Source organism: Anomaloglossus baeobatrachus, chromosome 5 (assembly GCF_048569485.1).
Source record: "Anomaloglossus baeobatrachus isolate aAnoBae1 chromosome 5, aAnoBae1.hap1, whole genome shotgun sequence".
NCBI classification, from domain to species: domain Eukaryota; kingdom Metazoa; phylum Chordata; class Amphibia; order Anura; family Aromobatidae; genus Anomaloglossus; species Anomaloglossus baeobatrachus.
The window spans coordinates 541,282,192-541,309,901 of NC_134357.1; the positions used below are offsets into that span (position 1 = coordinate 541,282,192).

General features: G+C 46.3%; 1 protein-coding gene across 1 annotated transcript in view; it reads right to left on the bottom strand.

Moving 5' to 3' along the window:
• LOC142312943 (uncharacterized) overlaps positions 1 to 27,710 on the bottom strand; it is a 275,262-nt gene that overhangs the window by 79,717 nt on the left and 167,835 nt on the right. Inside the window, 6 exon segments of the mRNA XM_075351931.1 lie at positions 9,828 to 10,736; positions 14,654 to 14,744; positions 14,857 to 14,954; positions 15,038 to 15,161; positions 15,236 to 15,409; positions 15,539 to 15,782. Coding sequence (XP_075208046.1) covers positions 9,828 to 10,736; positions 14,654 to 14,744; positions 14,857 to 14,954; positions 15,038 to 15,161; positions 15,236 to 15,409; positions 15,539 to 15,782 — 1,640 coding nt within the window.

The window sequence follows — 27,710 nt, forward strand, 5'->3', positions numbered from 1 at the left end:
GATGTGGAGGGGGCTGCCCAAACGTCTCCATACACTTTACCCGGGTGAGAAAGTCCAATTCTTGCCGGACGCAGGAAGTCGCGGCCTGTTTGCCGTTGGCGTCTCTCGGATGCCGACCGCCCGGGAAGCGGCCCAGTGGCAGCAGGAGCTGGAGTGGGAGGAGCAGCAGGAACGGCGCCGGAGCCACCCAAAGCCGATACCGATCGCGCCCTCGCAGTCCAAGCGCACCGTGGCAGTTGCTCCGGAAGCATCATCTGACCCGGAGAAGGTTACCCCGGTAGTAGCTGTGAACCAGAGCGTGACCAATAGACCGGTCATCGTCCTAGATGTGCCGCCACCCACACTTCAGCTACCCCGGGCAGCGACGCCACCACCACCGCCGGGAGCGGAAGAAGCTGTGCCCGCAGAGCCACCTTTTGCACCCGTGTCCTTCCGGAGGATACGCCGTCAGCCGGGGCAGTCTCTGGGAGCCTACATACAGGCACAGGCGGAGGAGTGGAAGCGATCCTGGCCTCCAGAATAGACCTCTGCAGTTCCCCTGCTTGAAGACCGGTGTTGTTCTTAGACCGGCAGAAGTTTTTGTTAAAAGTTCTACGGGCCTGTTGCCCGCCAACTAAGACCGGGAGCGCTGTTGAGCCTCCGGGCACCATCTCAGACCGGGAGCGCTGTTGAGCCTCCGGGCGCTAACTAAGACCGGGAGCGCTGTTGAGCCTCCGGGCGCCATTGCAGAACCGGGAGCGCTGCTGTGCCTCCGGGCGCTCTAAAAGACCGGGAGCGCCGCTGAACTGGTGCCTCTGTTGTTGTGGACTGACCTAAAAGGTTTTTTTTATGTTATGTGTGTTTTTAGAGAAGAGCCGTGCCGGGAGGCTCGGATTTTAAGAGGGGAGGCATGTAGTGGGTGCTCACAACCCCTACTAAAGGACCGGAAATGTTATTAATAAAAGTGTTGTATTTTAATATTGTATTGTATTCTAGTGTTAGGGCACCCCCTAGTGGCCGGGTGGGACGGCTGTTGCCACCGGGGAAGGAGGAGTCGGCTGAATGACTAGGGAAGGTCTGTGTGTGTGGAAGGGAGTCGGATCCGGGACAGCAGTGTGTGATCATCGGTGGCAGTGTGTATGAGCGGAACATCAGGGGACGCCGGAGCAACGGAGGAGTACGCAACCTCAAGGTCTGATTCCGCTGGTGTGGGTCCAGTGTGTGCTTGACTTAGGAGTGGGAGCCCGGAGAAGTGGAGTACCCAGGGCATATCCCCACCAGAGGGCGCGTTTGGGCAGGTTGTCCCCAGCTCCACAGAAATTGCCGAATTCTGCTGACCGGATTGTATCTGTGCAAAATAAATGTCATCTTTTGTTAGCATCAACTTTTGCCTGAGGACTGTTTGTGCACCTTCCGACGAAGACACTGACACACATTGTCCCACCAAGTCAGTCCCCAACATTGAAGGAGTGATGGAGCCAGGGGTGTGCCTTGAATCTACTGATGCCACGACTACACAGCCAGAGGCGCCCCTGGCCCCTCACTTCAAGACCACACGCACTATCCTAAATGAAGAGTGTATGTGTAACAGCCCCTGTAGGACCGAAATTTCACCAGCAAAATCAGAGGTTAGTTACCCTGATCAGAGTCTGCAAGTATACTGCAGCTATAAAGTGCAAAAGTACAGCAGAAAATGCATACACCCTAGTAGAATAAAACTGAGGCACACCCTATACCATGGTTCAGGGAAATGCCAAATAGTCTCATACTCACTATCCTAAAGGGGTAAAGCAGATGTATAGCAGGGTACCAGGAGGGGTAGGTTATTGGCAAGATAACCCTTTATACCAGGGGTCTCAAACACGCAGCCCGCGGGCTGCATGCGGCCCCTGAGGCTGCTTGTTGCGGCCCGCAGACCCCGTGACAAATCGCGGCTCTATGCTGAGGGTCGGCGCCGGCAGGAACTTTACTGCATTTGAATCCATCTGCGGTGCCGCGCAAGGAGCTGTCAGTTCTATCCCAGTTGCTGCTGCTGTCTGCCAATCAGATGCAATGAGGTGACGTCATACAGCGACGTCACTTCCTTGCATCTGATTGGCAGACAGCAGCCATTGGTCCAGACACAGCTCCTCTGCGCTGCACCGCAAATGGATTCAAATGCAGTGAAGTTCCTGCCGGCGCCGACCCTCACTACAGAGCCGCGATCGTCACGGGCCGCAACAAGCAGGTAAGGTACGTGCTGAAGATCAGGACCCGCTGCGTGCTGGATACAGCGCGTCCTGATCGGCGGGGCCGCAAGTATACTCCTTAGGAGATCGCAGCTGCCCGTGCCTGCGATCAGGGGTTCGGGCCGCTGCGGTCTCATCGCTGTGCTCTGCCTAGGGAGGACGCTTCAGACGCCGCAGCATAAATTCACATGCTGCGGCCTCTGGAAGCCACACCGCAGTTCCGTTTTCACTGCGGGCCGTACACGCACAGTGGGCATGGGATTTTTAGAAATCCCATGCCCACTGTGCTTTTACCATACATAGCAGGGTTTTGGACGTAGCATCCAAAACTCTGCAAGTACTGATCGTGGGCACACAGGGAACGGAGGAAAGGTGAGGAGATTTTTTTTTTTTTGTTTGCGTATTACTAAAGGATGGGCAGAATACTACAGGGATGGCCACAATACTACAAGGGTGGTCAGAATACTAGAGGGATGGCCACAATACTACAGGGATGGGCAGAATACTACAGGGATGGGCAGAATACTACAGGGATGGCCACAATACTACAGGGATGGCCACCATACTACAAGGATGGGCAGAATACTACAGGGATGGGCAGAATACTACAGGGATGGGCAGAATACTACAGGGATGGCCACAATACTACAAGGATGGGCAGAATACTACAGGGATGGCCACAATACTACAGGGATGGCCACAATACTACACGGATGGGCAGAATACTACAGGGATGGGCAGAATACTACAGGGATGGCCACAATACTACAGGGATGGCCACAATACTACAGGGATGGCCACAATACTACAAGGATGGGCAGAATATTACAGGGATGGCCACAATACTACAAGGGTGGGCAGAATACTACAGGGATGGCCACAATATGACAGGGATGGGCAGAATACTACAGGGATAGGCAGAATACTACAGGGATGGGCAGAATACTACAAGGGTGGGCAGAATACTACAGGGATGGCCACAATACTACAAGGGTGGGCAGAATACTACAGGGATGGCCACAATAGTACAGGGATGGGCAGAATACTACAGGGATGGGCAGAATACTACAGGGATGGCCACAATACTACAGGGATGGGCAGAATACTACAAGGATGGCCACAATACTACAGGGATGGCCACAATACTACAAGGGTGGGCAGAATATTACAGGGATGGCCACAATACTACAGGGATGGCCACAATACTACAAGGATGGGCAGAATATTACAGGGATGGCCACAATACTACAAGGGTGGGCAGAATACTACAGGGATGGCCACAATACGACAGGGATGGGCAGAATACTACAGGGATAGGCAGAATACTACAGGGATGGGCAGAATACTACAAGGGTGGGCAGAATACTACAGGGATGGCCACAATACTACAAGGATGGGCAGAATACTACAGGGATGGCCACAATACTACAAGGGTGGGCAGAATACTACAGGGATGGCCACAATACTACAGGGATGGGCAGAATACTACAGGGATGGGCACAATACTACAGGGATGGGCAGAATACTACAAGGATGGCCACAATACTACAGGGATGGCCACAATACTACAAGGGTGGGCAGAATATTACAGGGATGGCCACAATACTACAGGGATGGCCACAATACTACAAGGATGGGCAGAATATTACAGGGATGGCCACAATACTACAAGGGTGGGCAGAATACTACAGGGATGGGCAGAATACTACAGGGATGGCCACAATACTACAGGGATGGGCTGAATACTACAGGGATGGCCACAATACTACGGGAATTGGCAGAATACTACAGAGCACAATACTACAAGGATGAGCACAATACTACAAGGATTGGAACAATATTACTGGGCACAATACTACAGGGCACAAGGATGGGCACTATACTACTGGGCACAATACCACAAGGATGAGCACCTTACTACAGGGCACACGGATGGGCACATTACTACAAGATTTTGGCTAAGATTACTATATGATGCTGCTAATTGTAAAACAATTACAAGAAGGTGATAAAATGTAAAAAAAAAAAAAAAAATCCTAAAGCATGACTTTTTTTATGTACATTAAAAATGCTTTTCTGTATATAAACTTAACAAAAAAAGTGCACGTTTGTTATAATAAACAAGCGAAAAATGTTTACAAAAGTGATCCAAGATGTATAGAAAAAAAACATGGATTCATTAAAAATGTTCACTTTGTCCTGCAAATAATGCGGCCCCCCTCATTTTTTTTTTCTATATGCAGCCCATACACCCAGCTGAGTTTGAGACCCCTGCTTTATACCATCTAAGGCTCTGCCCAAGCCCATATATTATAATTACATAACCTATATTGTGCAGTTTAAAGTGCATACTGTGTAGCAGGTTACATTACTTATTTATGTAATATTTGTATGAGGGTTATCTGATATTTTTTTTTTTTTGTGTGATTCACTTCCACATTTATTACAAATGGTTTTTGGCTTGGGGATACAAGTTTGTTTTTAAATGTTTTTAATTGTTTTCATGTGCCTTTACTCCCAGTGAGGAGATTCATGTGTTCTCTGTTTTTGTAATAAAGATTTATACTTTCATACGATTCAATTTTTTGGTGATCCCTTGATAGGTATACTCTTTTTCTTCTTGTTTCGTTCTGTTGTAGACCACGCGGCCACTATATAACCCGGTGCTGCCGCTGCTGACACAGGGCCCCCCTGTCCCATCATCGCACAAAGCAATGATAAAGCATTGAGCGGCCCGCGCCGCTCCATGCTTCATCATTCTCATCCTGTGCCTGCGCGGTGATGTCACTCCTGTGTGACTGCTGTGCTGAGAGCACAGAGCGCAGGACAGGAGGACATTGACCGGAGCAATGGGGGAACGAGTAGAGAGGTGAGGACGGAGCAGCAGTGGAAGGAGGAGAGAGGTGAGTACTTGTTGTGGTTTTTTTTTTATAAATCAGTGAGTACTCAGAGGCCTGGGGGCTTGGTTGCATAATACATGGCATGGAGGCCTGGGGGGCTGGCTGCATGATAGATGGAGGCCTGGGGGGCTGGCTGCATGATAGATGGAGGCCTGGGGGGCTGGCTGCATGATAGATGGAGACCTGGCTGGGCTGGCTGCATGATAGATGGAGGCCTGGGGGGGCTGGCTGCATGATAGATGGAGGCCTGGGTGGGCTGGCTGCATGATAGATGGAGACCTGGTGGGGCTGCATAATAAACATGAAGGACACCTTATACATGGACAATAGGGGTGCATTATACATAGAGGTCTATGGGGCTGCATTATATATGCATGGAGGTCTATGGGGCTGCATTAAACATGCACGAAAGTCTATGGGGCTGCATTATACATGCATGGAGGTCTATGGGGATGCATTATACCACATCAAGGACACTGTATACATGGACTATAGGGGTGCATTATACATGGAGGACTATGGGGCTGCATAATACAAAATGAAGGTTTATGGGGCTGCATTATGATACATATAGGACTATGGGGGCTACATTATAATATATGGAGGACTATGGAGGCTACCTTATACATGGACTATGGGGGTGCATTATAAAACATGGAGGACTATGTGGTGCAGTATAACATATCAAGAACTATGGGGTGAATTATGATACATGGAGAACTATGGGAAATGCATTACAATACATGGAGGACTATGCAGGTGCATTCTAATATATGAAGGGTTATGTGGGACTCTTTATACTATATGGAAGGCTATGTGGGGGCCATTATAGTATTTGGAGAACTATATACAAGGGGAGACAAAGATACAAGCATGGGATGGGAATATTTTGTGCTGAGGAAAAAAGGCTCTTTCTCTCAGCAGCCAGCTTTCCCATGCTCTGTTATACATCTCTCAGCAACCAGCTTTCCCATGCTCTGATATGGGAAAGCTGGGTGCTGAGGGAAAGATGTATAGTAGAGAATGGGGAAGCTGGGTGCCGAGGACAAGATGGATATCAGAACATAGGAAAGCAGGGTGCGGATAGAGGGATTTCAGATGATGGGAAACCTGGGTGCTGTGGGTAAGAGTCAAGTGTCAGTGTCATTATCCCGTACCCCAAGTGTTGGTGTACGTGGAGGGAGGGCAGGTCCAAACTTTAAACCAGGGCCCATCAAACTCCAGTTACGCCCCTGATTATCACATTGAGTATTGCACAAACTTCACCAACTGTCATGGCAGCATTGGGTTCTGTTGAGATTGCAGATTCTGACGCTCTGCCTGATGGTTTCTCTGGTGTCTGGGATCAACACAAGCAGACTCAGGTGTCGACCTGCTGTGTGCTGAATCATAGGCTGGTTAGCAAGAGTTAATCTTTGCTGGTTTGCTTGCTCCTTTGATCATGCGGTGTGGGGAGACCTAACATATCTGCTCCATCTCCTATTTATGGTGGTTGAATCCTTCCACCCATGCCAGCTATAGTTTGTCTAAGTTTGTCTGTGAGGTATGGTGTTGCAGACTTTCTGGTAAAAATTGTGCTTTTTGCTTGGTGCAGGATGTGGTGTTTACCTCTGTTGTTTTGTAGCTTCTTTCCTGCTCTTGTTTTTCCTCCTCAATCTCTTATTGTTTGTACTTTTGTGTGTGCATGCTGTGTGACAGTTTTGGTTTTCCCTTGTCTGTCTTCATCTGTGGCTTTCATCACACTCCTGTCCCGTCCTTCCCTGGGTGGAGGGGGAGATCACATCAGGACTGGTCAGGTACAGGACCAGGAAGAAGACTCCGGCATCCCCACCATCAGGAGCATCCCTGAGATTAGAGACAGCATAAGGGCCCTAGTTTGAGGGACAGCTATCCCATAGTCATTGTGACATGTATAAAGAACTATGATGTTCCTGTAGCTGTAATATTTCTGTACTGGGGTCTCTGTATAGATTTTCTTACTCCAGAATTTTGGATTGGGAGAAGGTAAAAGACGATTGGGGACATTGTATTGTAATTTCCCTTTTTTAAAAAAAATGTAATAAAGCAAAAGACGAAGCATTTAAGATGAAAGAAAATGTGTTCAAGGACCTTGTGTGGAGAGGTAAAGAGCTGAAGCTGAAGATGCTTTATCTCCTAGTCAACAAAAGAGGCAGTATTGGAAACTCCAAATTTATTTGTCTATTTCATGGCAACTGGGAGCTTAGAAACGCATTAATCTGTAGGTTTAGATGATGAAATGGATGATTCAATTAAGTTCCATGCCTTGGCTTGAAAGAAATCTGTTCCCAATGATGGTTAAAAAACTACTATACTTAACATGGAATGGGTTATAATAAATGGATCACATCAGATGTTCTAACATAGAAAGAATGAATCGTACACATAAGTAATAATTTGTATTATAAACACGTCTATTATTATTGTAGTATAGAGAAGTTACAGACATTGTTCAGACATGGAGTGTTGTGAATGTCAGTTATGCTTTTACTGCTGTGAGGCTCCCTCTTGTGGCCAGGAATGGTTTGGTCAGAGACCATGTGTGTTGAGCAATGGGCGTTTCCATTGCTAACTCTCTGCTTATTTAAACCCTGGTCTGATAGCAGGCTATGCCGGATGTCAGTTGTTCTTTGTACACCAGCCTGCTTCATCCTGCTCCAGACCACATCTACCCCAGATAAGTGCTTGGCTCTTTATTTGTTGTTTGGTTCTTTTTGCTCTTTTCTGAGTTTGTCATTTGCTGTGGTTGTTTTCAGTTTATTTGCATGCAGGGATCTTCCCTCTCAGTTACTTAGCAGGGAAGCTCCCTGCAGCTATGTTTGGAGTATTGCTCCTATTAGTCCATGTGTTTGTTGCTTCTTGAATTTGTAATGGTTCCTGCTTTCTGTTCATTGGTATGACAAGATCGCGTGGCATAGGACGGAGTTCAGATCGTGCGATCTGAGGGCTTTTTTGTACTATCAGGTTTTTGGATTTTTGCAGGGTTTTTCTCTGGCCGCCATCAGTCCCTTTCCTATCCTGTCCTATTTAGTCAGTAGGGCCTCACCTTTTGCTAATCCTATCATCTATCTGTGTATTGTGTTTTCCTATATCACCGCAGTCTTTGAATGTGGGGGGCTTGCTATTCTTTATCTATTTCTGAGGCAAAGAGTTATTCATCTTTCCTTCCTTTAGGATATATAGTTCTCCGTCTGGGTTCGCGGTGCACAGGATGTTAGTTCACCCCTCGGCTACTTCTAGTGTTGATGGTTAGTAAGGGGATGGCGGCTAGATTAGTTGCCAATGCTCTTGTCACCTTTTACCAATGATTTATGGTGGTCTTCCATGGTTCCAGATCATAACAATGGAGACTGTGCGCTGAATATGAGATTGGGAGGGAAGTAGAAGAGGAAAATTTAGCAGACTATGGAGATGTGGTACAGTGTTCTACTGTTCAGAGACACCTGCACAAATATGGCCTTCAGTAATGAGTCATAAGAAAACTTCTCCTGCGTCCTCACCATAAAATTCAGCGTAAGAAGTATACAAAAGAACATCTAAACAAGCCTGATGCATCTTGGAAACAAGTCCTGTGGAATGATGAGGTTACAAAAGAACTCTTTGGCCACAATGATCAATGGTTTGTGTGGAGAAAAAAGGGCACTGAATTTCAGCAAAAAAAGAACATATTGCCCACCATTAGGCATGGGGGTGGATCAATCATGCTATAGGGTTGAAGCAAATTGCAGCCAATGGCACAGGGGACATTTTTACAGGTAGGGGGAAAGAATGGATTCAATTAAATATCAAATTCTTGATGCAACCATAGCACCATTGGTAAAAAAACTGAAATTGAAAAGAGGATGGTTTCTTCAAATGGACAATGATCCTAAACACACATCAAAATCCACAATAGACTTCTAAAGGCGCAAGTTGCAGGTTTTATAATGGCCCTCACAGTCCCCTGATCTGAACATCATTGAAAATCTGTGGGTATAGCTCAAAAAAGCAGTGCATTCAAGATGAACCAGGAATGTCACAGAACTGGAAGAATTTTCCAAGAAAGAATGGATGAAAATCCCTCAAACAAGAATTGAAATAGTCTTGGCTGGCTACAAAAGTGTTTACAAGCGGTGATAACTGCCAAAGGGGGGTGCTACTAGGTAATAACCATGCAGGGTGCCCAAACATTTGCATTCGCCCATTTTCCCTTTTGTTAATTTAAAAATATAAAAAATGAAAATATACATATTTTTTACCTTTTAATACTATGGAAATTGGTCATCTTTAACTTTGTGCCTTTTAGAGATCAATTCATCTTCAGCTTAACAGTTCACCATAACAGTAATTTTGACCATGGGTGCCCAAACCTTTGCATGCCACTGTAAGTATGAGGTCAGCACCTAAGATGAGGAATGTGCGGCAGACTAAACAAGCAGAATTCATTCCTTCATGCACTCAGAGAGGTCAGCGTCCAGCATGGAGTGAAAGCATTAAATGGCCTGAGGTCTGCTTTTGGTGATTGAGGGAGGAGCAGTTCTCTCAGAGCACTCCCAGATCACTGAACACACAGCCGGTAAGGTCTGACACTTAGCAAGATGTTTTGTTGCTAAAAAAGTGCATCTTACAGTAAAAAAAAATAAACTAAGTTTTTCGCCTGAGTTATTTTTGATGTTCAACAAAATATTTTCAAGTAAATCATTTCTCACATTCTAGGTATTGTAATGGCTTTTTCCCATGTGGGATTTTTGATGCTTAATAAAATTCCATTTCTCATTAAAACATTTCCCACATTCTGAACATGAAAAAGGCTTCTCCCCTGTGTGAATTTTCTGGTGCTTAACAAGATACGGCTTCTGGTTAAAACACTTCCCACATTCTGAACATGAATATGGCTTCTCCCCAGTATGAATTCTCTGGTGCTTAACAAGAATCGATTTCCGGTTAAAATATTTCCCACACACTGAACATAAATACAGTTTCTCCCCTGTGTGAATTCTCTGATGTGTGATAAGATGTGATTTCTCTGTAAAACATGTTCCACATTCAATACATGAAAACGGCTTTTCCCCTGTGTGAATTCTCTGGTGCTTAACAAGATGCGATTTCCGGATAAAATATTTCCCACATTCGGAACACAAATAGCGTTTCTCTCCCGTGTGAGTTCTCAGATGTGCAATAAGATTTGATTTAATTGTAAAACATTTCCCACATTCTGAACATGAAAAAGGCTTCTCCCCTGTGTGACTTCTCTGGTGATTTACAAGAACTGATTTCTGTAAAAAACATTTTCCACATTCTGAACATGAATAAGGCTTATCCCCAGTATGAATTTTCTCATGCCGAACAAGAATTGATTTCTGGTTATAATATTTTCCACACTCAGAACAAGAAAATATCTTCTGATCTGTGTGAATTTTTTGATGAAATGTCTTTGCTTTAAGAGCAGCCTGTAATGAATCAGAATATAGGACGTGTTTGAAAGGATCAAATGAAAGATCTTTGCTGTGAAGGTATGATGGCATTTCTGGAATTACAGCATTCACTTCAAGTGACTCCTGTGTGATCTCAAGGTGATCTTCTTTATAAACGGAAGATGTGAGTTGTCCCTCTGATCTCCTGTCACCGTCATCTGCCAAGAATAAAAACAATTAATATTTTTGAATAAAATATCCTTGAAATTTATATTTTTGAACATTTCTTAACATGTTCATAGAATTGGCAAGTTATGTAGAAAAATGTAATTATTCACTAAGATAAAGACAGTTCATAGTCTAATAGAAGACCTCATAGCGTGAACCAGTAGACCATGCTGTTCAATTCTTTGCTCATTCTGCCTCCCAAATATTTAAATAAAAATCCACTAAAAAATATTATGTAGGCAAATATTATACCATTAAAAACTTCTACTCATCCAGCATAAACAAGCCCCCACTCACATCTTTCGTCTCTCAATGGAAAATCTGAGGATTTCTACATTATTAGTGACTTAAAGACTCTTGTAAAGCACAATGGCTTCCATAAACCAATCCAACAAAATGCACTCTTCCAATGTCAAATCTTCCCCTCGTTTCTAAGCCTTGCAATGTGCCCAAACCACATTTAGCATTGATGTATTTAGTTTTGCTGTAGTGAGAAGAACCTATTTAACAATTTACGATGTGTGCGTATCTTTTGGAACACAAACTGGGCACTATGCGTTGGGTAATAAAATGGTGCATTTGCAATTTTTATTCTGCAACATCCACTACGTGCTAATTTCCAGAAAGTGCCTGTGGAGTCAAAATAGTCACTTACTCATATAGAAAACTTTACTTAGGGTTATAATTTCACAAATTGTCATGTGGTGTATGGCTCCACACTTGCAAGGTGCCACGATGGTGTCAGACTCTGTTCACATTGTAGAGTCTGACAGGCAACCTGATGTCTCCTAGTTGCTCAGCCAGAGCCGGGTGTCGACTGATTCACTTTCATTTTTCCCCAGTCCTGCAGGAGTTAATTCCTGTAGATTGGTGTGCAGCTCCTGATTCCCACCCACACCCGTCTACATCCTATTTAAGGAATGGGAGTCTGTTTCTCTGAGCCGATAATAGCTTCAGCATTGCTAGAGTGATTCTGGTCTTTTGTGGTGATCCAGTTCTTGGTGACCTGTAGTTTGTTAATTTGTGTTTGGTGTGGAGGTTACTATGCTGTGTGTTTACTTCCTTCTTTCTTTATTCCCTCTGTGCACGTATAGTCTTCTCCTTCGTGTTTGACTGCGTATGTATGAGTTTTGGTTCTCCCCTGTCCCTTTTGTTTTCGTGGAGTTTTGTTACTGTTTTCTGGCCCGCCTAAAGGGTGGGGCAGAGCGAGAGTAACATCAGGGTTCGGACAGGAGTCAGGGTCACGCTGAGGGCTCAGATCTCGCTATCTTCAAGCATACCTCTGGGATGAAGGATAGCACAGTGGCTCTAGTCTGAGGGTCAGTGTAGTAGCCCCTGTGCAATCATTTCATACCCCGTGACACAAATGGAGTCACTTAATGGAATTTTCTACTGACCTGGTTTTCTGCCATTCAGTCACATTGGGGACATGTGCACATGCTGAATATTTGCTGAACTTTTTTTACGTCAGTATTTGTAAGCCATGACCAGGAGTTGAGCAAGTACAATTTTCTAAAATCTTGCTCCCTTAAAGTGATTTCAAAAGTGATTTGTTATCCCCAAAATAGGTTTTGTAAATTTAATTGAACATAGAAAAATTGTTAATAAACTTATAAGCCTTCTCTTATCTGACAACAAAAATATATAGAAGAAAATAAAAGAGAATACTGGTTAAGTTCTGTTGTCCTAAAGTACAAATATGGTAAAAGTTACTTATGAACTATGTTGTGTGGTATCACTATCTGATTTAAGAGCATACACATCTAAAGTATGAAAATTATAAATCTTTCTAAATGATTTAGTAATTTTCAGGTATTTTCTAAATTAAATGCAAAGTATATCAAGCTAAAAATGACCAGAAGCAAAGTACAACATGTCACGGAAGAAAAATATTTCAGAGTCACTGGAATCAGAAGAAACATTTCAAGTTATCATGGGGTAAAGTGACATGTGTCTGATTTGAAAATAGGGCCTTGTTAGGAAGACAAAACCGGCTGTGGGAAGTGGTTAAATCAGAGTATTTTGAGCACTAACTACTGTATTCAAAAATTGTGACTGTAAACAATAAAATATCTACTGAAATGACCAAACTCATCAGTCTTCACTCTTCACAAAGTAAAAAATTAGTAATGAGTGGTGAAACATCTCTGGAATAATTAGAGTATGTGGCTTGGTGGCTTTTGTCAATTCAAATTATCTTTAGGTTTTGCAGATGCGAACAATTGTATATTACAGCCACTAACTCTCATGATGACTACAAGATAGTGGGGAACTGGTGCTCCTAAGCTGATTCTCAAGCTAGGGGGCCCTATACTCACTAACCTCAGGAATACACCTAATAATGGAGAGGCCTGAGTCTCCTTCTTATCCCTGCTTCTGATCAGTCCTGATCTTTTTCCCTCTCTCCCCAGGAAGGGAATGTACATGAGTGTGTTGAAAACCATAAAAACAGACAGACAGGAGAAAACCAAAACTCTGTTACTCAGCACGTGCACACAAAGGCATAAGACAATAAGAGATTAGGAGGAAAACAAAAGCAGGAAGGAAGTGCCAAACAACAGAGGTCCACTTCTCGACCTCACCAAGCAAAAGCAACACTTTCACCAAAAAGTCTGGTACAGTAAAGATCAGAGACAGGATAACCTATAGCTGGCATGGGTAGAACATTTCATCCAGTATAAATAGGAGGGGAGCAGATGTGATTGGCTTTTCCACCACATGTGATCACAGGAGCATAACAAGCAGTCTAGCAGAGACTAACTCATGCTAGAATCAGCTCACAGCAGGTTGATGCCTGTGTCTGCCTGTGTTGATTCCTGACACCAGAGAAACCAATCGGGTGGAGTGTCAGAATTTGCATCTTGAACAGAGCCCAACGCTGCCATGACAGTCAACTAAGTTTGTGCAAAACTCTGTGTGACACCTACCACGCACAGCTTAGAAATTTATCTGGAAAATGCCAAATTAAGAGGAATAGGTTATAGCTGCGCTGAATGGACAAAAGAATCTGAAGGATGGGGCAGCACAGTGGTTCAGTAGTTAGCACTGTTGCTTTGCAGCATTGGGTCCTGTGTTCAAATCCCACCAAGGACAACATATGCAAGGAGTTTGTATGTTCTCCCCGTGTTTGCATGGATTTCCTCTGGGTACTAAGGTTTCCTCCCACTTTTCAATGAAATACTGATAAAGGATTTAAATTACGAGCCCCAAGGGATACAGTAATAATGAGGTCTGTAAAGCACTTCAGAATATGATGATGCCCTATAAGCATGTGTAATAAATAAGAATGGGTGATGTTAAGAATTCATGTGGATAAATGGTTTGTCATTATGAAGAGGTGTGAAACCTCAAAACGAATTGACAAATAAACCACATTTATCAGCCAGAATTTGTTACTTCATCCATCGTTCAGCTTCTTTTGTTCACTCAGCGCAGATTTGACCTATTCCTCTCCATTCGGCATTTCTATATGTGAGTTGGTCTGTAGCAGCCTAATCTGTGCACTAAATGGTTGTGTGACAGAACCTGTATCAGGCGAGGAACTCTCCCTTATTCTATACATTGGTTATCTTGATAAGACCCTATTACGCTATTGTATTTGAAGTGTTCTTTTTACCGTAGAGATATATCATGGAACAGTTGAAATGTTTTTTTATGAGGTTTGTGGGAATCTTCTTTGAGGTTAGTCAGTTTTAAAAGAAATTGAAAAGTCAGGATAAAGGGTTTGAAGATTTTCCCTTTATCCAGACTTTTCAATATGTTCAGCTCCTGAGAACGGTCCTACCCAGACTGTTCCTACCCTTCTTCTAGCTTTAGTTCCTATAATTCCTAGTGCTTTTTCCAAGAACTTCAACTATCGCTTGCTGTTCCCCGGTGATGCTCCTCCAGCCATTGGATTGCTGCTCACCTGGTTGGTTATCTGTGGGAAACTCCTCTTTGCGCCACTCATCACCCCTCACATACGTCTCTATAGGATTAATAAGATCCAGCTCTTCCCCCTAAAACAAATATAAAACATATAAATACTGGTGGAAAAAGCAAGACTGAAAACAAGACCTTCACAGCCGTCTACACATCATAGAGATTTCATTACACCTTCTCTCCATTTACCTGATGATCCTGAGGAACATCGGGATTTTCTTGTTTACAGTTCTGTGGGAGACAAGAATGAGGACATCTCTCTGGTGTTGTCCTCTTACTGGATAAAACTGGAGGAAACACATACAGGGACTGAATTAATTCTTTGCATACAGATAATTATAGGCCATCTGTATTAAGTGCGGTCTATTACCTGGTGGTGTGATGGGCTGGGGAACCTTCATCATGACTTCCTTGTACAGATCTTTGTGTTCTTCTAAATACTCCCACTCCTCCATGGAAAAATAGATGGTGATGTCCTGACTCCTTATAGGAACCTGACACATACAATGATACCGTCACCCCCCTGATCCATTCATAGTATTACTGTATAATGTCCCAGCATTCCCACCTCTCCAGTCAGCAGCTCAATCATCTTGTAGGTGAGTTCTAGGATTTTCTGGTCATTGATGTCCTCATGTATCAGGGGGTGAGGCTCTGTGATTTGGCTCAGGGGTCTTCCCCATCCCTCAGACACAGGGGCCTGACAGCGCTCACTAGAGGTCTTCCTCACTACTGTGTAATCCTGGTTATGGAGAGACACATTAATAAATCTCACTACAGACATTTCCAGAGTCCTCACCTCTCCAGTTCTGTCCATCTATTATTCCCATAGATAAGAATGATGTAATGTGACGTCATCAGAATCTCTCACCTCTCCAGTAAGCCGGAAGAGGATCTCTAGGGTGAGGTGTAATATCCTCTCCGCCATCTTTTCTCTATCCTTATCCATCCTTGATAGGTCAATCAGGAAGAAAATTATCTTACAAAGAAGATTTCCACTGATAGGATCTGATATTACAGGGACCTGAATGCCGATAAGATGAACCGATGTAACATCATAAAGAATCCTGTGTAATAATAAAATTACTGGAAATAAAATGTAGAAACATGAGGAGCTTTATTATTTTACTGTATCAGTTTATTCTTCTTTATATCTATTAATTAAACATTTTAGGCCACACACACACACAACAAGCAGTTTCTTCCTCGGAGTCGGCAGCTGAATACGTATCTCATAGACACATCTTCCAGATCACTAATTCTTGTCTCATTTATCAACACTGTAGGAGATATTCATTACACCTGAAATGAGAAATAACTACTGCAGTTTTCGGACTATAAGACGCACCTACCGTGTTTCCCAGAAAATAAGACCTCCCCCGAAAATAAGACCTAGCAGGAATTTTCAGGGAGGCTTAAATATAAGACATCCCCTGAAAATAAGACCTAGCCGCTGTCATTAATGAAGTGTCATGCAGCGGTGAAAAAGTTAAAGACATTGCAGGACACTTCAATATAGACAGCGGATACCCCTAAAAGAGAGAAAAAAGAAGAGAGAAGACCCCTGATCATACTCACGAGACGCCAGAGCAGGTGAGCGCATCAAGGTCCTGCGGCGGAACACACACACACACACACACACACACACACACTACAGATTGCATCCACACACTCACCACATCCAGCGATATCGCTTCCTTCTCGGCGGCGATAGTGTGCATTGTGTAGTGATCTTCCAGGACCTGCCGGAGGATCACATGGCCGGAACCAAGTGATATCTCCGGATGTTGTGAGTGTGTGCACGCGCATGTGCAATATCGTGAGTGTGTGTAAGAGTGTATGCGATCGGATGTGTGACTGTGTGTGTGTGTGTGTGTGTATGCGATCGGATCTGTGAGTGTCAGCAGGAGACAGAGGAGGACGGCGCGCAGAACAGCTGCTGGGACCGCCCACCGGAGAGCACAGGGAGAAATGATGTGGAAAGTGATGTGTGTGTGTGTGTGTGTGTGTATGCTGTCTGATGTGTGACTGTGTTCTGATGTGTAACTGTGTTCTGATGTGGGAGTGTCGGCCAGACGCAGGGGAGCACAGCTGCTGGGAGATCACAGAGAGAAATGATGTGGAATGTGATATATGTGTGTGTGCCTGTGCGTGTGTGAGATCTGATGTCAGCCAGCATACCTGCTGGGAGATCAAAGGAGGAACTGGGAGCCATACAGACGCACAAGACTGGTAAGTATGACGATCCTGGGAAGGGGGGGGGTCTGCTTTTTGTGGGGGTAAACTTACCCCCAACCATGTTCCCTTGAGAATAAGAAAATAAGACCTAGTGCTTTTTTCAGGGCAAAAAAAAAATAAAAGACAGTGTCTTATTTTTGGGGAAACAGGGTGGGTTTTAGAGAAGGAAAATAGGGGGTGGGGTGAAGCAAAAAAGGTGGTTAGGGTACACCTTATGAGGGAGATCTGCTGCTGACACTGTTATGGGGGTAATGTCCGCCAGTTCTATACTAATGTTCTCCATCCTGGAATAAAAGATCCCCATCCTGGAAAAAAAGATCCCCATCCTGGAATAAAAGATCCCCATCCTGGAATATAAGATCCAGATCCTGGAATATAAGATCCCCATCCTGGAATATAAGATCCCCATCCTGGAATATAAGATCCCCATCCTGGAGTATAAGATCCTCATCCTGAAATATAAGATCCTCATCCTGGAATATAAGATCCTCATCCTGGAATATAAGATCCCCATCTTGATCCCCTCCTGGTATGTATGGCCCCATCCTTGTACATATGTCCCTCATCCATATATGATCCCCATCTTGATCTCAACATGGTATATATGGCCCCATCTTGGTACATATGAGCCACATTTTTGTATATATGATTCCTATCCCTGTATATATGATCCACATCCTGATACCATCCTGGTATATACGGTCCATCCTGGTAGATATAGCCCTCATCCTGGGCCCATCCTGGTATACACAGGTGCTTCTCAATAAATTTGAATATCATCAAAATGTTAATTTATTTAAGTTATTCAATACAAAAAGTGAAACACATTATATGGAGTCATCACAAACAGAGTGATCCATTTTAAGCGTATATTTCTTATTAATGTTGATTAATATGGCTTACAGCAAATGAAAACCAAAAAGTCATTCTCAGAAAATTAGAATACTTAACAGAAAACACCTGCAAAGGCTCCTAAGCATATAAAATGGTCCCTAAAGCCCGCTACACATGCTTCAATATATCTCACAATCCGTCGTTGGGGTCAAGTTGTAAGTGACGCACATCCAGCATCGTTTGTGACGTATCTGCGTGTGACAGCTACATGCGATCAGGATTGAATGCAAAACCGTTGATCGCAAACACATCGTATCATTCTCTAGAATTGAGCGTTTTGTTGCAAGAACCTAGTGAATTGTAACGTGTGACATCCCTCATACGATTTTGGTGTCTGATGCTATGTGCGCAGGTGTGCGCTCTGCACCGCAGCTTAAAAAAGGTCTGCTTCAGAGCGCAGCTGAAAAGCTGCGTTCTGAAGCGCCTCACAATGTCTGTCATTCACTAATCTCTGTCAGTCCGTCACTATCTCTGTCCCTCACTCTCAGTCCATGTCAGTCTATCCCCCTCTCTCATATACTCACCGATCCCCGATCCCTGGCGCTGCACGGCATTCACACTGCTCCGGCGGCTTTTACTGTTTTGAAAAAGCCGGCCGCCCATTAAACAATTTCGTATTCCCTGCTTTCCCCGCCCACCAGCGCCTATGATTGGTTACAGTGAGACACGCCCCCACTCTGAGTGACAGGTGTCACACTGCACCCAATCACAGCAGTCGGTGGGCGTGTCTATACTGTGTAGTGAAATAAATAATTAAATAATTAAAAAAAACGGCGTGCGGTTCCCCCCATTTTTAAAACCAGCCAGATAAAGCCATACGGCTGAAGGCTGGTATTCTCAGGATGGGGAGCTCCACGTTATGGGGAGCCCCCCACCCTAACAATATCAGCCAACAGCCGCCCAGAATTGCCGCATACATTAGATGCGACAGTTCTGGGACTGTACCCGGCTCTTCCCGATTTACCCTGGTGCGTTGGCAAATCGGGGTAATAAGGAGTTATTGGCAGCCCATAGCTGCCAATAAGTCCTAGATTAATCATGTCAGGCGTCTATGAGACACCCTCCATGATTAATCTGTAAGTTACAGTAAATAAACACACACCCGAAAAAATCCTTTATTAGAAATAAAAACACACACATATACCCTGGTTCACCACTTTAATCAGCCCCAAAAAGCCCTCCTTGTCCGGCGTAATCCAGGATGATCCAGCGTCGCTTCCACCGCAGCTGCATGGAGGTGACCGGAGCCGCAGCAGACACAGCCGCTCCGGTCACCTCCATGCAGCAAATGAACACAGCCGCGCGATCAGCTGCTGTCACTGAAGTTACCCGCTGTCACTGGATCCAGCGGTGGATGCAGCGGTGGCCGCGGGTAACCTCAGTGACAGCAGCTGATCGCGCGGCTGTGTTCATTTGCTGTGTGGAGGTGACCGGAGCGGCTGTGTGTGCTGCAGCTCCGGTCACCTCCATGCAGCAGCGCTGGATGCGACGCTGGATCATCCTGGATTACGCCGGACAAGGAGGGCTTTTTGGGGCTGATTAAAGTGGTGAACCAGGGTATATGTGTGTGTTTTTATTTCTAATAAAGGATTTTTTTCTGGTGTGTGTGTTTATTTACTGTAACTTACAGATTAATCATGGAGGGTGTCTCATAGACGCCTGACATGATTAATCTAGGACTTATTGGCAGCTATGGGCTGCCTATAACTCCTTATTACCCCGATTTGCCAACGCATCAGGGCAAATCGGGAAGAGCCGGGTACTGTCCCAGAACTGTCGCATCTAATGTATGCGGCAATTCTGGGCGGCTGTTGGCTGATATTGTTAGGGTGGGGGGCTCCCCATAACGTGGAGCTCCCCATCCTGAGAATACCAGCCTTCAGCCGTATGGCTTTATCTGGCTGGTTTTAAAAATGGGGGGAACCGCACGCCGTTTTTTTTAATTATTTAATTATTTATTTCACTACACAGTATAGACACGCCCACCGACTGCTGTGATTGGGTGCAGTGTGACACCTGTCACTCAGAGTGGGGGCGTGTCTCACTGTAACCAATCATAGGCGCTGGTGGGCGGGGAAAGCAGGGAATACGAAATTGTTTAATGGGCGGCCGGCTTTTTCAAAACAGTAAAAGCCGCCGGAGCAGTGTGAATGCTGTGCAGCGCCGTGGATCGGGGATCGGTGAGTATATGAGAGAGGGCTGCTAACTTCAGTTACTCAGGAGATTAGCGGTCACCGGTGAGTCTTCACTGGTGACCGCTAATCAGGACGCGGCACAGACACAGCCGCAGCATCACAATGAAGTTGGGTGAAGTTCACCCGAGTTCATTCTGACAGTGCGGCTCTGTCTGTGTCTGCTGTCATCTGCCATTCAGCTCTGCTACATGGCTGTCTGTGTCTGCTGTTAGCGGCCATGTAGCAGAGCTGAATGGCAGATGACATAGAAAAAACGCATCCCTACACATTACACACGCTTGGCAAGTCAATAAATAAAAAAAAAAAAAAGGTGCTCAATGCATACGTCACAGAACACATGATCTAAAGGATCACACACAAAATTGACCAATTTAACATAGACTACTAACGCTCGTGTGACAGCAAATGAACGACCAACGTGAAATCTCATAGATCCCGTATGCAACCTGGGCGTGTCACATCGCAAATGCGATTGTACAACTAATTGCAACGTGTAAAGTGGGCTTTAGTCTTGTTCAGTAGGCTACACAATCATGGGGAAGACTGCTGACTTGACAGATATCTAGAAGGCAGTCATTGACACACTCCACACAGAGGGTAAGCCACAAGGAAGATTGAATGGAAGGAAAAGTGTGATTAAAAAAAAGGTGCACAAGCAATCAGGATAACCGCAGCCTTGATGGGATTGTTAAGAAAAGGCAATTCAAAAATTTGGGGGAGATTCCCAAGGAGTGGACTGCTGCTGGAGTCAATGCTTCAAGACCCATCACACATAGACGTATCCAAGACATGGGCTACAACTGTTGCATTCCTTGTGTCAAGCCACTCATGACCAATAGACAACACCAGAAGCATCTTACATGGGCCAAGGAAAAAAAGAACTGGACTGTTGCTCAGTGGTCCAAGTTGTAGTTTTCAGATGATAGTAAATTTTGCATTTCATTTGGAAATCAAGGTCCCAGAGTCTGGAGGAAAAGTACAGAGGCCACAATCCAAGCTGCTTGAGGTCTAGTGTGAAGTTTCCACAATCAGTGATGGTTTGGGGAGCCATATCATCTGCTGGTGTAGGTCCACTGTGTTTTATCAAGACCAAAGTCAGCACAACCAGGAAATTTTAGAGCACTTCATGCTTCCCTCTGCTGACAAGCTTTTTGGAGATGTAAATTTCATTTTCCAGCAGGACTTGGCACCTGTCCACACTCTCAAAAGTACCAATACTTGGTTTAATAACCACAGTATCACTGTGCTAGATTGGCCAGCAAACTCCCCTGACCTAAACCCCATAGAGAATCTATAGGATATTGTCAAGAGAAAGATGAGAGACACCAGACCCAACAATGCAGACGAGCTGAAGGCTGCTATCAAAGCAACCTAGGCTTCCATGACACTTCAGCACTGCCCACAGGCTGATCACCTCCATGCCACACTACATTGATGCAATAATTCATTTAAAAGGAGCCCCGACCAAGTATTGAGTACATTTACTGTACTTACTTTTTAGTAGGTGCCAACATTTCTGAGTTTCAAATCATTTTTTCAGTTGGTGTAATAAAATATTCTAACTTTCAGAGATAATGACTTTTGGGTTTTCATTGGCTCTAAGTGGCTAACAAAATCAAGAAATAGTATTGGGATAGTTTCATAAATTTAACATGTGAACAACATAAATCCCTATAAAATTAGTTTTTAACAACAAATATTATTAAAATCATCCAGGTGAAAAACCCAAATATCAAAAATGGGGAGACAAGATCAAATGAGGGGTAGCCGATTAATGATGTCACTAGGCAGAGGTCAAGCAATGTGGTCTCAATCACCAAAAATAAATTCCTGAACAATGATGACCCTAATAAGTCACTAAATCTGACCCCTGCCTAACCACGGAGGGTATGACACCCTAACTTGATTGGGCGCCCCCGTTCCTCGTCGGCTATCCCTTACTCTCCCTTCAAACACCCTACCATGCACAAACTAATTGTGCACCTAAAGGTACATCATATTTACATAGGGCTGTTAATGCAGATGTTAATGGTAGATAAGTTAACAGCTCATGTGTCAATATCCAAAATAACTATTATCTATCATTAACATCTGCATTAACAGCCCTATGTAATTGTGATGTATCTTTAGGTGCGCAATTAGTTTGTGCATGGCAGGGTGTTTATCTTTATCTTTTTCTGTCTTTTTCCTTCTATTTAATACATATTTATAAGACATAAAGCACATATAAAGAAGGGAATTTTGTTACTTACCGTAAATTCCTTTTCTTCTAGCTCTTATTGGGAGACCCAGACGATTGGGGTATAGCTACTGCCCTCTGGAGGCCACACAAAGCACTACATTAAAAGTGCAAGGCCCCTCCCCCTCTGGCTATACCCCCCCCGTGGTATCACGGGTTCTCCAGTTTTAGTGCCAAAGCAAGAAGGAGGAAGCCAATAACTGGTTTAAACAAATTAACTCCGAATAACATCGGAGAACTGAAAAACCGTTCAACATGAACAACATGTGTACCCGCAAACAACAAAAAAACATCCCGAAGGACAACAGGGCGGGTGCTGGGTCTCCCAATAAGAGCTAGAAGAAAAGGAATTTACGGTAAGTAACAAAATTCCCTTCTTCTTCAGCGCTCTATTGGGAGACCCAGACGATTGGGACGTCCAAAAGCTGTCCCTGGGTGGGTAAATAAATACCTCATGTTAGAGCTGCAAAACAGCCCTCCCCTACGGGGGTGTCACTGCCGCCTGCAGGACTCTTCTACCTAAGCTGGCATCCGCCGAAGCATAGGTATGCACCTGATAATGCTTGGTGAAAGTGTGCAGACTGGACCAGGTAGCCGCCTGGCACACCTGTTGAGCCGAAGCCTGGTGACGTAATGCCCAGGACGCACCCACGGCTCTGGTGGAGTGGGCTTTTAGCCCTGAAGGAACCGGAAGCCCCGCAGAACGGTAGGCCTCTAGAATTGGTTCTTTGATCCATCGAGCCAGGGTGGCTTTAGAAGCCTGCAACCCCTTGCGCGGACCAGCGACAAGGACGAAAAGTGCATCGGCACGGCGTATGGGCGCCGTGCGGGAAATGTAGATTCTGAGTGCTCTCACCAGATCTAGCAAACGTAAGGCCTTTTCATACCGGTGAACCGGATGAGGGCAAAAAGAAGGCAAGGAAATATCCTGATTAAGATGAAAAGAGGATACGACCTTAGGAAGAAACTCCGGAATGGGGCGCAGCACAACCTTGTCCTGGTGGAACACCAGGAAGGGAGCCTTAGATGACAGAGCTGCCAGCTCAGACACTCGCCGAAGCGATGTGATCGCAACAAGAAACGCCACTTTCTGCGACAGCCGAGAAAAGGAAACTTCCTTCAGAGGCTCGAAGGGCGGCTTCTGGAGAGCAACTAGTACCCTGTTCAGATCCCATGGATCTAACGGTCGCTTGTACGGGGGCACAATATGACAGACCCCCTGCAGGAACGTGCGCACCTTAGGAAGACGTGCTAGACGCTTCTGAAAAAACACGGATAGTGCCGAAACTTGCCCTTTAAGGGAGCTGAGCGACAAGCCCTTTTCTAACCCCGATTGCAGGAAGGAAAGAAACTTGGGCAATGCAAATGGCCAGGGAGACACTCCCTGAGCAGAGCACCAGGACAAGAAAATCTTCCACGTTCTGTGGTAGATCTTAGCCGAATTCGACTTTCTAGCTTGTCTCATTGTGGCAACGACTCCCTGAGATAATCCAGCAGATGCTAGGATCCAGGACTCAATGGCCACACAGTCAGGTTCAGGGCCGCAGAATTCTGATGGAAAAACGGCCCTTGGGACAGTAAGTCTGGTCGGTCTGGCAGTGACCACGGTCGACCGATCGTGAGATGCCACAGATCCGGATACCACGACCTCCTCGGCCAGTCTGGAGCGACGAGTATGACGCGGCTGCACTCGGATCTGATCTTGCGTAGCACTCTGGGCAAGAGCGCCAGAGGCGGAAACACGTATGGGAGCTGAAACTGCGACCAATCTTGAACCAAGGCGTCTGCCGCCAGAGCTCTTTGATCGCGCGACCTCGCCATGAATGCCGGGACCTTGTTGTTGTGCCGGGATGCCATTAGGTCGACGTCCGGCACTCCCCAGCGGCGACAGATTTCCTGAAACACGTCCGGGTGAAGGGACCATTCCCCTGCGTCCATGCCCTGGCGACTGAGGAAGTCTGCTTCCCAGTTTTCTACGCCTGGGATGTGAACCGCGGATATGGTGGATGCTCTGTCCTCCACCCACATTAGAATGCGCCGGACTTCTTGGAAGGCTTGCCGACTGCGCGTCCCTCCTTGGTGGTTGATGTATGCCACCGCTGTGGAGTTGTCCGATTGGATTCGGATCTGCTTTCCTTCCAGCCACTGTTGGAAGGCCAGTAGAGCAAGATACACTGCTCTGATCTCCAGAACATTGACCTGAAGGGTGGACTCCTGCGGAGTCCACGTCCCCTGAGCCCTGTGGTGGAGAAATACTGCTCCCCACCCTGACAGACTCGCATCTGTCGTGACTACTGCCCAGGATGGGGGCAGGAAGGATCTTCCCTGAGACAATGAGGTGGGAAGGAGCCACCATTGTAGAGAGTCTTTGGCCGTCTGGGAAAGCGAGACTTTCCTGTCCAGGGACGTTGACTTCCCGTCCCATTGGCGGAGAATGTCCCATTGAAGTGGACGCAGATGAAACTGCGCAAAGGGAACTGCTTCCATGGCTGCCACCATCTTCCCTAGGAAATGCATGAGGCGCCGCAAGGGATGCAACTGGCCCTGCAGAAGAGATTGCACCCCTGTCTGTAGTGACCGCTGCTTGTCCAGCGGAAGCTTCACTATCGCTGCTAGAGTATGAAACTCCATGCCAAGATACGTTAGTGACTGAGTCGGTGATAGGATCGACTTTGGAAAGTTGATGATCCATCCGAAAGACTGTAGAGTCTCCAGCGTAGCATTCAGGCTGTGCTGACATGCCTCCTGAGAGGGAGCTTTGACCAATAAGTCGTCTAGGTAAGGGATCACCGAGTGTCCCTGAGAGTGCAAGACTGCTACCACCGCCGCCATGACCTTGGTGAAGACCCGTGGGGCTGTCGCCAGACCAAATGGAAGAGCTACGAACTGAAAATGGTCGTCTCCTATCACAAAACGTAGAAAACGTTGATGTTCTGTAGCAATTGGCACGTGGAGATAAGCATCTTTGATGTCTATTGAGGCAAGGAAGTCTCCTCTGGACATTGAGGCAATGACAGAGCGGAGGGTTTCCATCCGGAACCTCCTGGCGTGCACATGTTTGTTGAGCCGTTTTAGGTCCAGAACAGGACGGAACGAGCCGTCCTTTTTTGGAACCACAAAGAGATTGGAGTAAAACCCTTGCCCTTGTTCCTGAGGAGGGACTGGGATAACCACTCCTTCCGCTTTTAGGGAATCCACCGCCTGCAGCAGAGCATCTGCTCGGTCTGGACGTGGGGAGGTTCTGAAGAACCGAGCTGGAGGACGAGAATTGAACTCGATTCTGTACCCGCGAGACAAAATGTCCGTCACCCACCGGTCTTTGACCTGTGACATCCAAATGCCGGAAAAGCGGGAGAGCCTGCCCCCGACCGGCGATGCGGAGGGGGGGGGCTGGAAGTCATGAGGTAGCCGCTTTGGAAGCGGTACCTCCATTTGCTTTCTTGGGGCGTGTGTGAGTCCGCCACGAATCTGAGTTTCTTTGCGTCCTCTGAGTCCCTTTGGACGAGGTAAATGGTGTCTTGCCCGAACCTCGAAAGGACTGAAACCTCTGCTGCCACTTTTTCTGCTGAGGTTTGGATGTTCTGGGTTGTGGTAAAGAGGAGTCTTTACCCTTGGACTGCTTAATGATGTCAGCCAATGGCTCGCCAAACAGTCTATCTCTAGACAAAGGCAAACTGGTTAAACATTTTTTGGAACCAGCATCTGCTTTCCAGTCCTTTAACCACAAGGCTCTGCGCAAAACTACCGAATTGGCGGACGCCATTGAGGTGCGACTGGTAGATTCTAGGACCGCATTGATAGCGTAAGACGCAAACGCCGACATCTGCGTGGTAAGGTGCGCCACTTGCGGCACTGCTGGATGCATGATAGCATCCACTTTTGCTAAGCCAGCTGAAATAGCCTGGAGTGCCCATACGGCTGCGAATGCCGGAGCAAACGACGCGCCGATAGCTTCATAGACAGATTTTAACCAAAGGTCCATCTGTCTGTCATTGGCATCTTTAAGTGAAGCGCCATCCTCCACTGCAACTATGGATCTAGCTGCAAGTTTGGAAATCGGGGGGTCTACCTTTGGACACTGTGTCCAGCGCTTGACCACCTCAGGGGGGAAAGGGAAACGCGTATCTTTAGATCGTTTAGAGAAACGCCTTTCTGGGTGAGCGTCGTGCTTCTGGATTGATTCTCTGAAGTCAGAGTGATCTAACAAAGCACTCAATTTCCGCTTGGGATAAAGGAAACGAAACTTTTCCTGCTCCGCAGCCGCCTCTTCTGCTGAAGGGGCTGGGGGAGAAATATCCAACAGCCTATTGATGGCTGAGATAAGGTCGTTTACCATGGCATCCCCATCCGGGGTATCCAGGTTGAGAGGGGTTCCAGGAGTGGATTCCTGATCACTCTCATCAGACACATCACAGGGAGACTGATTGCGCTGAGACCCTGAGCAGTGTGAAGACGTCGAGGGTCTTTCCCAGCGAGCTCGCTTAGGGTGGCTGGGGCCATCATCTGAGTCATAATCCTCGGCCTGTGAAGCCGGGGACCCCCCTGTGGGCTGGATACATTCCAAGTAAGGGGGACCTGAGGACAGAGGCCTCGCCGTGCCCAGGGACTGAGCCCCATGCATAGATTGCAAGGTTTCAAGGATTTTTGCCATAGATACAGACATGTTATCTGCAAAAACTGCAAAGTCCGTCCCTGTCACCGGGGCAGAACTTACAAGCGTCTCAGCCTGGGTCGCTACCTCTCCCGACTCCGGCTGGCGAAGCAGCACCGGGTCGGAGCATTGCACACAATGGGGGTCATCGGAGCCTGCTGGTAGATTAGCCCCACATGCAGCACACGCAGTATACACAGCCCTTTTTGCCTTGGCCGCCTTGCGTTTTGAGGATGACATGTTGCTGCTTCCACAGAGCGATCTGGGATATGCAGCCAGAAGCCCACCTCACAGTGCAAGAAATACAATATCTATATATCTGTACCCAGTACACTAATACACAGTGAGGCACTAGAGGGACCAGCACAGAAAAATCGCTTACCGCCCGCTTAAAAAGCGGGTGTGTGGTCGCCAGATAGCCCCTAGTCCAGGTCTCCCAGAGCCTTGCGTCCTTCCTCCAGCCAGGCATGCATGTAATGGCTGCCGGCGTCTCGAGAGAGGAAGGGGGGCGGGCCCTGGGCGTTCCTGGCCAAGAGCGGGAAGCCTGCTTCCCTCTGTGCCAAGTGAGAGGGCTGGAGCATGTAAAACAGGCTCCAGCCCTCGTCGCTGCTAGCGAACAGCGTCTCTCCCCTACCCTGAATGACAGGGTGGGGGCGGGAACGAAACGGAGCTGCCGGCGTCCTAGGCCCAAAAAGCCGGGGACTAAATTTATAACCGCCGCCGCCGTAAAAGCGCGGACGGCGGATCCCCGGCGCACCACAAGTCACAGCAGCGCCGCCCGGTCCAGAGGGGGTCGGCGCTGCGTTCCCAAACACAAACAATCCCC